Source organism: Sphaeroforma arctica (assembly GCF_001186125.1).
Source record: "Sphaeroforma arctica JP610 unplaced genomic scaffold supercont1.87, whole genome shotgun sequence".
In the NCBI taxonomy this organism is placed as follows: domain Eukaryota; class Ichthyosporea; order Ichthyophonida; genus Sphaeroforma; species Sphaeroforma arctica.
In genome coordinates, this window is record NW_014040471.1 from 2,852 (window position 1) to 13,049 (window position 10,198).

The 10,198-nt window shown below is 43.2% G+C and overlaps 4 protein-coding genes across 4 annotated transcripts in view; 2 read left to right on the top strand and 2 right to left on the bottom strand.

Annotated features, from left to right (window-relative positions):
• SARC_02019 (hypothetical protein) overlaps window positions 1-216 on the top strand; it is a gene marked incomplete at both ends in the record, with an annotated part of 725 nt that extends 509 nt beyond the window's left edge. Inside the window, one exon of the mRNA XM_014304221.1 lies at window positions 71-216. Coding sequence (XP_014159696.1) covers window positions 71-216 — 146 coding nt within the window. The remainder of the gene's footprint in view (window positions 1-70) is intronic.
• Window positions 217-3,575: 3,359 nt separating this feature from the next.
• Window positions 3,576-4,305, bottom strand: SARC_02020 (hypothetical protein). The gene has a single exon (XM_014304222.1). It carries the CDS (start codon window positions 4,206-4,208, stop codon window positions 3,963-3,965), a length of 246 nt encoding a protein of 81 aa, XP_014159697.1. The 5' UTR covers window positions 4,209-4,305; the 3' UTR covers window positions 3,576-3,962.
• A 1,026-nt stretch (window positions 4,306-5,331) lies between these two features.
• On the bottom strand, window positions 5,332-6,193 carry SARC_02021 (hypothetical protein). Its single transcript, XM_014304223.1, has one exon. The coding sequence runs from the start codon at window positions 6,054-6,056 to the stop codon at window positions 5,424-5,426; it is 633 nt and encodes a 210-aa protein (XP_014159698.1). The 5' UTR covers window positions 6,057-6,193; the 3' UTR covers window positions 5,332-5,423.
• A 947-nt stretch (window positions 6,194-7,140) lies between these two features.
• SARC_02022 (isocitrate dehydrogenase [NADP] 2) lies at window positions 7,141-9,545 on the top strand. Its single transcript, XM_014304224.1, has one exon. The coding sequence runs from the start codon at window positions 7,210-7,212 to the stop codon at window positions 9,475-9,477; it is 2,268 nt and encodes a 755-aa protein (XP_014159699.1). The 5' UTR covers window positions 7,141-7,209; the 3' UTR covers window positions 9,478-9,545.
• Window positions 9,546-10,198: the final 653 nt, after the last annotated feature.

A 10,198-nucleotide genomic window follows, 5' to 3' on the forward strand; every position in this document is an offset into this window, starting at 1 on the left:
AAGCACGCACACACACACACATGTCGCGCACTGAGTGTTAACTTCGTCGAATACCATTGCACGTCCACAGCTGCCTCACTGATTGGTGGAATGATGTCCGCCGAGCGTGCCATGGCCGACTTTGGCGAAGTTATGCGAGAGCACCGCCGCAACCAATCAGAAGCCATCATGGACGAACGTATAGATGACGCCCGCAGGATAGCCATGAAGAACTAGTGGGACACACACGTATATATGTATGTATGATATGTGTGTATAATATATATATGTATATATATATATATATATATATATTTATATATATCAGAGATAGTTTTGCTATCGATAGAGAAGTAGTGATGGACAGATTGTTAACACAAGGTACTATGAATAACAAAGAAAGGGACATCCAATTAATAAATAGATGTGAATTAACTAATCCTACGCAAGTATAAGCAACGTCTTGTAGTCTGGTAGACATGACCACATATGATTGTGCATCGCTAACTGTATGATGTGCTCAGTCGGCTTATTTGCCACAATCCTTGCACTGCGTCACCTGATACGTGTTGGAATGATTAACTGTCACACACACGTGCACTCGGCCTACATCAGCCAACGGTGTCCATGGCACAGTTAAGATATACCACCAACACACCTGCACAACAGCACTGTGCCTAGCTATGTGCTGTCCTGGTGCTCGGGGATGTTCAGCGGCGGCAGAGGCATTTGTGACAAACTCTGCCGACAGAAACAGGTCACTGAACCCTAAACCCTAAACCATCTTAAAAAATATTATTTTAGGAAGCTATGCCTAAACCCTCAACCCTAAACCCTAAAACTGTAAAATCCAAAACCCTAAATCGACACATATGCGATACCCATACAATTCAATAATACCAAATCTTAAACTCTAAACCCTAAACCCTAAATGTTTTTAGGGTTTTAAGGTTTCACGGCGCAGGTGTGTGTACTACTCCCGCGCATCACATCGGGCGGAGGCTTGCACGGACTAACTATTAACCATGACTCATTGCCAGAACTCCCGCACCGTCCACAGAGCACCAGCACATACCACTGCATGTGCGCAATTGCGAAGACGCAATACGGCCCTGCTGGCTGATGCATTTGACCCCCCCACCCCCCATTATCCCCCTTCCTCATTTGCCCGAATGTGTCATAGGCTACAGTAGGATTAACGCCGACCATTGGATTGTGCTCATACGGTACATATGATTGCATGCACCAGATAACCAAACCTTTATTTATAGCAATAGCACATGTGAATAAGTGAAGAAATCGAACCCCTGAACCCTATACCCTACTACCAATGAGTCAGGCAGTGCTTCGATGTCGCTCGCCTTCACCACTTGTTGTGCGCATGTGATATGGGGTGGTAAAAAAGTGCACCAGTTAGTCATAGGGTTAGGGAGACACAGTACAACCCTACCAGAGACTACCAACTGTAAAATAGACCAAGACAAAGTGTGGAACAAACAATCAGCCACGTGTGCGTCTGCATAAGCGATTAGCGTGACCACAGCAGCTCAGAACGCCACTGATTGCAGCAACATCCATAGAAGACAAAAATACACATGGTGTACATACACCTAATGTATATACACTTAATGCAAGGCACATGCACCGACAATAACTAACAATATACCTACACGCACATACACAAACATCTTAACTAAATGCGTGCCTATTGCTTGGAAAGATAGTTCGCAACCGTTCTCTATTCTAACCTTCATTTGAGGTCATCAAGTGCCTGCATCCCCTTCCCTCGTCACGTTGCTCAGTCTGTGCTAGTTACAGCTGACACCATTGTGTGCTTATAGGCAGGCATAACAGCCATGGCCATATGCTCTATATGCGATGCATGTGTCATTGTAAATGGAGCAAGAGTGATACCCACCCCATTGCCAACCACCCCATACAAACAGCCATCCCTAGGCCGTTTCTTAACAGTCTTATAAGTTCGTACATCATGTTTAAGCCAGAGCTAACTGGCTTCTCAGGATTAATTATCATTTACATCATGTCTAATTAATTAACATATACTTCATGTCTAATTAATCATCATATTCTAATTAATCAGCATATACATCATGTCTAACTAATCATCATATACATCATGTCTAATTAATCATCATATACATGTCTAATTAATTAACATATACATCATGTCTAATTAATCAGCATATACACAATGGCTAGTTAATCAGCATATACACAATGTCTAGTTAATCAGCATATACATCATGTCTAATTAATCAGCATATACATCATTTCTAATTAATCAGCATATACATCATGTCTAATCAATCATCATATACACCGTGTCTAATTAATCATCATATACACCATGTCTAATTGTTCAGCATATACATCATGTCTAACTAATCATCATATGCATCATGTCTAGTTAATCAGCATATACATGATGTCTAATTAATCATCATTTAAACCATGTATAATTAATCAGCATATACATCATGTCCGATTACAGTAGCATACACACCGACGCATACCACTGTGCACATCCGCAGCCGATTATCTGACTAAAACTAAGAGCTATGGGTGCCAATGCACACTGGCGTTGCACTGAGTAGGGATGTTGATTATATAGATCCTGTATAGTATACACCGAGTAGCGACGTTTATTATATAGATCCTGTATTGTAATCCCTGAGTAGGGATGTTTATTATATAGATCCTGTATTGTAATCCCTGAGTAGGGATGTTTATTATATAGATCCTGTATTGTAATCACTGAGTAGGGATTTTTATTATATACATCCTGTATTGTTGTACGATTCGGATCTGGCGACACGCAATCGCAATACCGCGCATCAGCTGAGGCATCCATAGTCAAGGGTTAAAATGGCCAACCACAATCAGGAAAGTGTGCAACTGTACATATGTATCACCAACGCACACATCACAATTGACAGACATTGCATTGGTTCTCAGAGGTTCATTCTCAGAGGTCCAGGTGAACGGCAGCCCATACAGCCTGGTTTGATACGGTGCAATGGACGGACAGACGCAGTGGCATGCGAAATGGGCACGTGCACGCTCTCTGCTGACAACACATCAAGGTCTTAAAAAGTACGTATGGGTCAAGGTGCATACCACGTGGTCGTAGTTCTGCCACGAGGGTGTCCCGCCTCTATCAAAAAAGGGCTGTGATGTCCTGCATATACCCATTCGGGGGCGCGTTCAGAGGTTCTAAGTACACAGAAGGCACTCGCTGTCATGACTTCTAATGTCGGGTTTGTAGATTTGCATCTCCGTAGCATATGACCTGGTGATATAGCCATGACGGCTGTTCACTTTATATTCCTTTGAGCTGTGCGTGTGCGACGCCTATAAGTGGCTACAAATCACCAACAACACCAAACTGGCCTGTGGAATGGCAACCCCATTTCAATCCAAGACTCAACTGTGTCTGTGTGGCAGTTGTGTGTAACCATCATTACTGGCAGGGTGTTCACTCTGAGACAGGGCTACCATGGACTCACATAGGACATATGCCATGGCCATCTGTATGTACGCACACGAGATTGTAAAGCTGCATCGTGTCCTGAGTAGGCAAGGGGTCCATGAGCATAGCTTAAATACCAGAGACGTATTGGTACAACTCTCGCTGCACGCGGTGGCAAAGATGTTAGGAGCTTTGAACTAAGTCGATGGAATAGCCTAAATACGCAGAGGCATTATATTTGAGGGTACTCCGTAATCCTATGGTCACTCGTACCAGGCCTTCATACTTAGCGATTAGAAGCGGAAGCACAGAGACATTCTCCTTCTGATAAGACACTTGCATGTATATACACCAAAGATCGCTTCCGCACTACGAACTATAACCGCAGTAAATAAGAGTATCACGTCACGGCACTGGGACTACTGGTTGATGTGCGGACTACTAGTGGATGTTGTATTTGTATGTTACGGGTGACTGAAATGTTGTTTATAACTTAGCACGCAATTGGCTGTTGCAGGGTTTCCTGTGGTTCTTCGTCCTCTGGAAAGTCAAAGCCATCGTCCACTATCACGCGTAGCACAAGCGAGCAGCTGGGGCAGTACGCAGCCTCCTCACCATCAATCACCTCTTCTAAAGTGATCTCAAACTGATCTCCGCAGGGGCAAGGGTAGAAGTACGTCTTCAGCTCAGGATCGTACTCCATGTCTTCAATGTTCACTTCCTCGTGGAATGCACTCATTGTGACGGACTTCGCAAAACAAACGTCTACTGCATGTGCGTTAAAACACACAGTGCTTCTATATGTGGTATACTGATACGCTTGTACTTTTTACGCATATGTATATATATACACTATAATACTATACACAGAGGGAAGTGGGAACGCACTAAATTTTTATAAAAAAACAATATCGATACTCGCGGCAAAAAAAATCATGTGGAACTGTTGACAGTCTCCTAAACCCTAAAACCCCGACTCTACACTCTACAGTCTACGACAATAGTTAAAAACCTTAAAACCACTTGGTCTATATATATATTAACTTTTTTTTTAAACAATAACAAATCAAAAATGTGTGCCACAAATAATTACTCTACATTTCTCGTTGAACTTTTTGTTTTATAAAAACAATTAAAAGTAAACAAAACAATAAATTTTAAACATGTATAATTCAGAAGGCTATGAACATGTCTCCATAAAAGTATGTATACATAATCATAGCCATACATCAGCCCTATCTTGTTTGTTTCTCTCTCTGAGAGGAGAGAGTGAGAGAAGGCATAGGCTATGCCGCTATGGTATATTATAAATACTTACATTGTTTTGTCTAATCGAAGCTTTGGTTACCCATAGAAAGATTTTTAACACATACCTATTATTGCCAACACTAAAGGGTTTTGCAGTATTCTTTAAAAATGCCATCAAAATGTGTAGGTCAATTTTAATTACAAGATTACTTATACTAACACTAGTAGAGTAGTATTGATACAATGCAAGTTTTTTTTTTGCGTCAGATCGTGTTTATCAAAGATTCGCTTTAATACATACTTAGCAACACTAGTATATCAGCACTGTTATCCTGGCCTGGTATACGAAAAAATCACGTCTTAGCAAACTAGTTTCCGACTCGTCGCGATTTGTCTACTTAGGTCAGTATCGTGACGTCTATCGGACTTCTGAGTGTAATAAAAGACAATCGTTCGGAGCGAAGTAGCTTACGACGGTCTTAACATGTCTGCATAGCTAAAAATGCTGTCTTAAACCAGCCCAGCGAATATCATCAGTGTATTTAGGTCATCAAACAAAGTTTTTAGGTAGAGCAGTATTAATGTATTTAGGTCAGAACGTTCATCAAAGATTTACAGGAAATATTTTATTTGTAAGGTATAGCCCGATCGTTGACGTATATACAACTCTCGCTATAATTTTGCTTCCTGGTTGCATTTATTGGACCTAAAACTTAACGACCTTAAGTTGATCTGGTTGCCAGTTATACTCCATGTACTTCGCAGTCCTCTCGGTCTCCTCTGCACCGTGAAGCTGCGTTATCACATAAAAGCACATGTCAATCCCCGCTGAGATACCACCTGAACACACTACCCTACCGTTGTCTGCGACTCGTGCATCTGCACATACACGTGACGTTGGTGCTAATTCCTGCAGCACGTTCAGTGAAAGATGATGCGTTGTCGATACCTTCCCGTCCAGTAGTCCCCTTTTTGCCAACAGTGTCGAACCAGTGCATACTGATAGAAGCTTGGTGCAAGTCTGTGCACACTTTACAATGAAATCCAACAGTATGTCATTATGCAGTTCCAATCGAGTGCCGTATGGTGTACCATCACTTCGGAACCCACCTCCTCCTGGCACGATCAGAATATCCGGAAGAGGGCATGTTGTGAAGGTGTGATGTACATTTATACTCAATCCTCCGCGAGCGCTGATTGTCTTAGTTTCTGCTACAGTATATACATCGAAGAGGTCTTTACCTTCTTTCTTTCCTGTAACTGAGAACACTTCGAAAGGCCCCGCAAAGTCTAGCACCTCCACATAATTGAACAGTAGTACAGCCACTTTGAGCATCATGCATATGAAGAAGGTGTGATGTATTTCGCTATATAATCCTAAATACTACTCTAGTTGTGATGCAATACTACACACTACACACACTACCAGATGTGAGATCTTTTCTTTTTCCACAATAAGAACCATATAGAGATAGCCTCATTTAAATTTTCTTTACAAAGATGTTGTGAAAAACCTATTTATTACACAACTATGAAAATCCTGTGCCAACCCTCTTCCCGATTAGGAGTTTTTCTCGGTGTCTAGGCATACTTACCCACCGTCTTCATATGTGTGTATTCCCTCGAATACGTATTCTCGACGAACACATTGCCGTATCGATCCTCGGGAGGAAACTGGAGTTGGGACAGTCTGACTCTGAGAGCCTCTTAAAAAATAAATAAATAGGTACGGAGTTCTGGACTCTGTCACCTTGCTGGAGTTGCTTGTGAGAAGAAAAAGTGTGAACGTGGGTTGGGTCGTGGGGTCCCGTGGGGTGAAAAGTGAGGAGTGGAGGCTGGAGCCTCCTTTGAGTCCTGACTCCTGAGGAGTGTCTAAAATAATATTAAAGTGGCGGCCTGTGTGAGTGCCTGACGGGTGTCCTGTTTTTATTATTTTATTTCAAAAACAGCATGGCTACTAGCTTTGGCCTTCGGGTTCCGGTCTTCCAGATCCTAATTCCAGCTGAAGCGCTAGATAAACCAGAGTTTTTGGACATGTGCTTTTTAACATATTCAGCATAGACAGTGGTCCTGCAAAAACCATACTAAAAAGTAAAAACCGGCCATCTTCTCCACAAATCAAAAGGTATACAAATTTCAACCGGTCAGTTAGTTAAGACCTGTGACTCTGTGACTCTGTGTCCTGTGATTATCAGTCATCCTGACTCCTTTAGTTCTTGACCCTATGCCACAGTGCCCAGGGGCCCAAGTCCCAGGGCCAGTGTTGTACTCTCTGGTGGAAGGCTGGACACCTGGTACCATGGTGGTCCTACCGGCTTGCCCTTTTAGGCGTTTCGGCACAATCAATCTATATTTATTATTTTAATTTTATATACGTGCATATTTATACAAACATATATAATGCGTGAAATGAATATGAATACCCCACAACATATTTAGGAACTAAAGAACACTGTAGTAGCGTTTGGTCAGTTGATAGATATCTTCTCGCGATGATAGGGCACCAATCGATAAGGCTGTTAGCCTCACGTAAGTTTAGTTCTTCAAGTCGAAATGCGGCCAAAGTTGTGTACACATACACGGATGAGGCTCCCGCACTGGCTACAGCAGGTTTCCTTCCCATCCTGAACAAGTTCACCAACAGTGCCAATGTGGCGTTTGAGATCAGTGACATCTCTGTCGCGTCGCGTGTGCTTGCTCTGTGGCCCGATCGTCTTTCCGAGTCGCAGCGTAAACCCGATAACTTAGCTGCGCTTGGTGAGCTCGCTAAGACCCCTGACGCGAACATCATAAAACTGCCTAACGTATCAGCCTCCGTGCCTCAGCTTAAGGCGTGCATTGCGGAGCTTCAAGCTAAAGGATACGATGTACCATCATACCCACAATCCCCTACCAATTCTGAGGAGGAGGTGATCAACAAGACATACGCCAAGGTACTTGGGTCGGCTGTCAACCCCGTGCTGCGAGAAGGAAACTCTGACCGCAGAGCAGCAGCGCCTGTCAAGGCGTTCGCCCAAGCCCACCCCAAAAAGATGGGTGCATGGACCAAGGACTCCAAGACACACGTGGCCTTTATGAAGGACGGTGACTTCTACGGAAGTGAGAAGAGTTTTGTTATGCCCAAGGCCGGCTCGGTACGCATGGAATTCGAGAACAAGAACGGAGATGTGAAGGTAATGAAGAAAACCACCCCTCTACTAGATAACGAGGTGATTGATGCTAGCTTCATGTCTCGTGCCAAGCTTGCTGCTTTTGTCGAGCACGAGCTGGCGGATGCCAAGGCGCAGGACATTCTGTTGTCTCTGCATCTCAAGGCCACTATGATGAAGGTATCTGATCCTCGCATGTTCGGTACAGTAGTGGAGGTGTTCTTCAAGGATGTATTCAGCAAGCACGCGTCGCTGTTCAAGGAATTAGGTGTGAACGCCAACAATGGTTTTGGTGATGTTCTAGAGAAGATTCAGAATGCGCCTGCAGATGTCCAGAAGCAAGTGCTTGCTGATGTAGATGCGGCTTACAAGTCTGGGCCATCTCTAGCATACGTCAACAGTGACAAGGGAATTACAAACTTGCACGTTCCTTCGGATGTTATTGTAGACGCTTCGATGCCTGTGGTCATCCGTGATTCTGGTAAGATGTACAACAAGGCCGGTAATCTGCAAGACACCAAGTGTGTTATCCCCGATAGATGTTACGCACGTGTTTTTCAGACAGCCGTTGACTTTGTGAAGCAGAATGGACAGTTCGATGCAGCCACCATGGGCCACACATCGAATGTTGGGCTTATGGCTCAGAAGGCTGAGGAGTACGGTTCTCACGACAAGACATTCGAGATGAGTGAGGCCGGTACTATGCGTGTAATAAACGAGAACGATGGATCGGTTGTATTCGAGCACCAGGTAGAGCAGGGAGATATCTGGCGCATGTGTCAAACTAAGGATATTCCTATCAAGGACTGGGTCAAGCTTGCTGTCAACCGCGCACGCGCATCCAATACACCCGCGATCTTCTGGTTGGACCCTAACCGACCCCACGACGCTAACTTAATCAAGAAGGTTAATGAGTACCTACCCGAGCACAACGCTGAGGGCTTGGACATTACCATCGAAACACCCGAGAAGGCGTGCTGGGTGTCTATGGAGCGCGCGATGGCCGGTAAGGATACCATCTCTGTAACTGGTAATGTACTGCGTGATTACAACACCGATCTATTCCCCATTCTTGAGCTTGCATCGTCCTCCAAAATGTTGTCTATTGTACCTCTTCTGGCTGGTGGTGGTCTATACGAGACCGGTGCGGGTGGTTCAGCGCCTAAGCACGTACAGCAGTTCTTGGAAGAAGGACACTTGCGTTGGGACTCGTTGGGTGAGTACTTGGCCACGGCTGTGTCTCTAGAGGAGCTCGGTGTCAAGAGTGGCAACGAGAAGGTGACTCAGTTGGGCGAGTGTCTCAATGAGGCCGTCGCACAGTGGTTGAATAATAATAAGGGTCCGTCACGCAAGGTAAACGAGATTGACAACCGAGGTTCGGTATACTACTTGGCGCTGTACTGGGCTGAGGCCATGGCCAAGAAGGACAAGAGCTTCACCAAGATGGCAACAGCTCTTCGCGAGAATGAGGCAAAGATCACTCAAGAATTGATTGATTGCCAGGGCAAGCCTCAGGACATTGGTGGATACTACCTACCCGACAAGGAGATGACCGAGAAGGCCATGCGTCCTAGTGCGACTCTTAACGCGATCATTGACAGTGCTTATTGAGCTGACAGATTAGACACATTTATAAAATAGCAATAAACTACTTATTCTGTAGGTTCCCTACAAAGCTTAATTTCCGGTATCTTGGGATATATCGAGAAGAGGTCAACAGTACGAAATACTGTTCAAAAGTCTACAAACTTTCAAATCTATCCCTGCTGGACAAAAGCTCAACATCAATTGCACGTCAGATTATGGCTCTTTTCGGTCCTTCCTATGCTCGAAAGCATCGTGACTGAAATTGTTTCATCTATAAGTGTTCAGGTAACGTAGTTTACCAGTCACTGTAGTGCACAGTCTAGCCGATATAATCTATTGATCTACCTGATGAATTTTTTATCCGTATATCTATGTATCTATCAATATACTTGTGTACCTCTAACTATCTATCTGTGTATCTATTTATTTAGTCATACATTTATCAATTTATCTATACGTCTTTTCTTGTCTATATAACTATATCTATATATATATAATATTCTATTCTATTCTATTTGTCTTATCTATTTAAATATACATCTATCTGTATATATATATATGTATATATATGTGTGTGTGTATGTATGTATGCATATATATATATATATATATATGTGTGTGTGTGTATGTGTGTACATTATATTGTCCATCTATCTATCTATCTACATAGCTATCTAACCATCTATCTATCTAACTATCGATATCGATCTATATATACATATATATATATATGTATATATATATA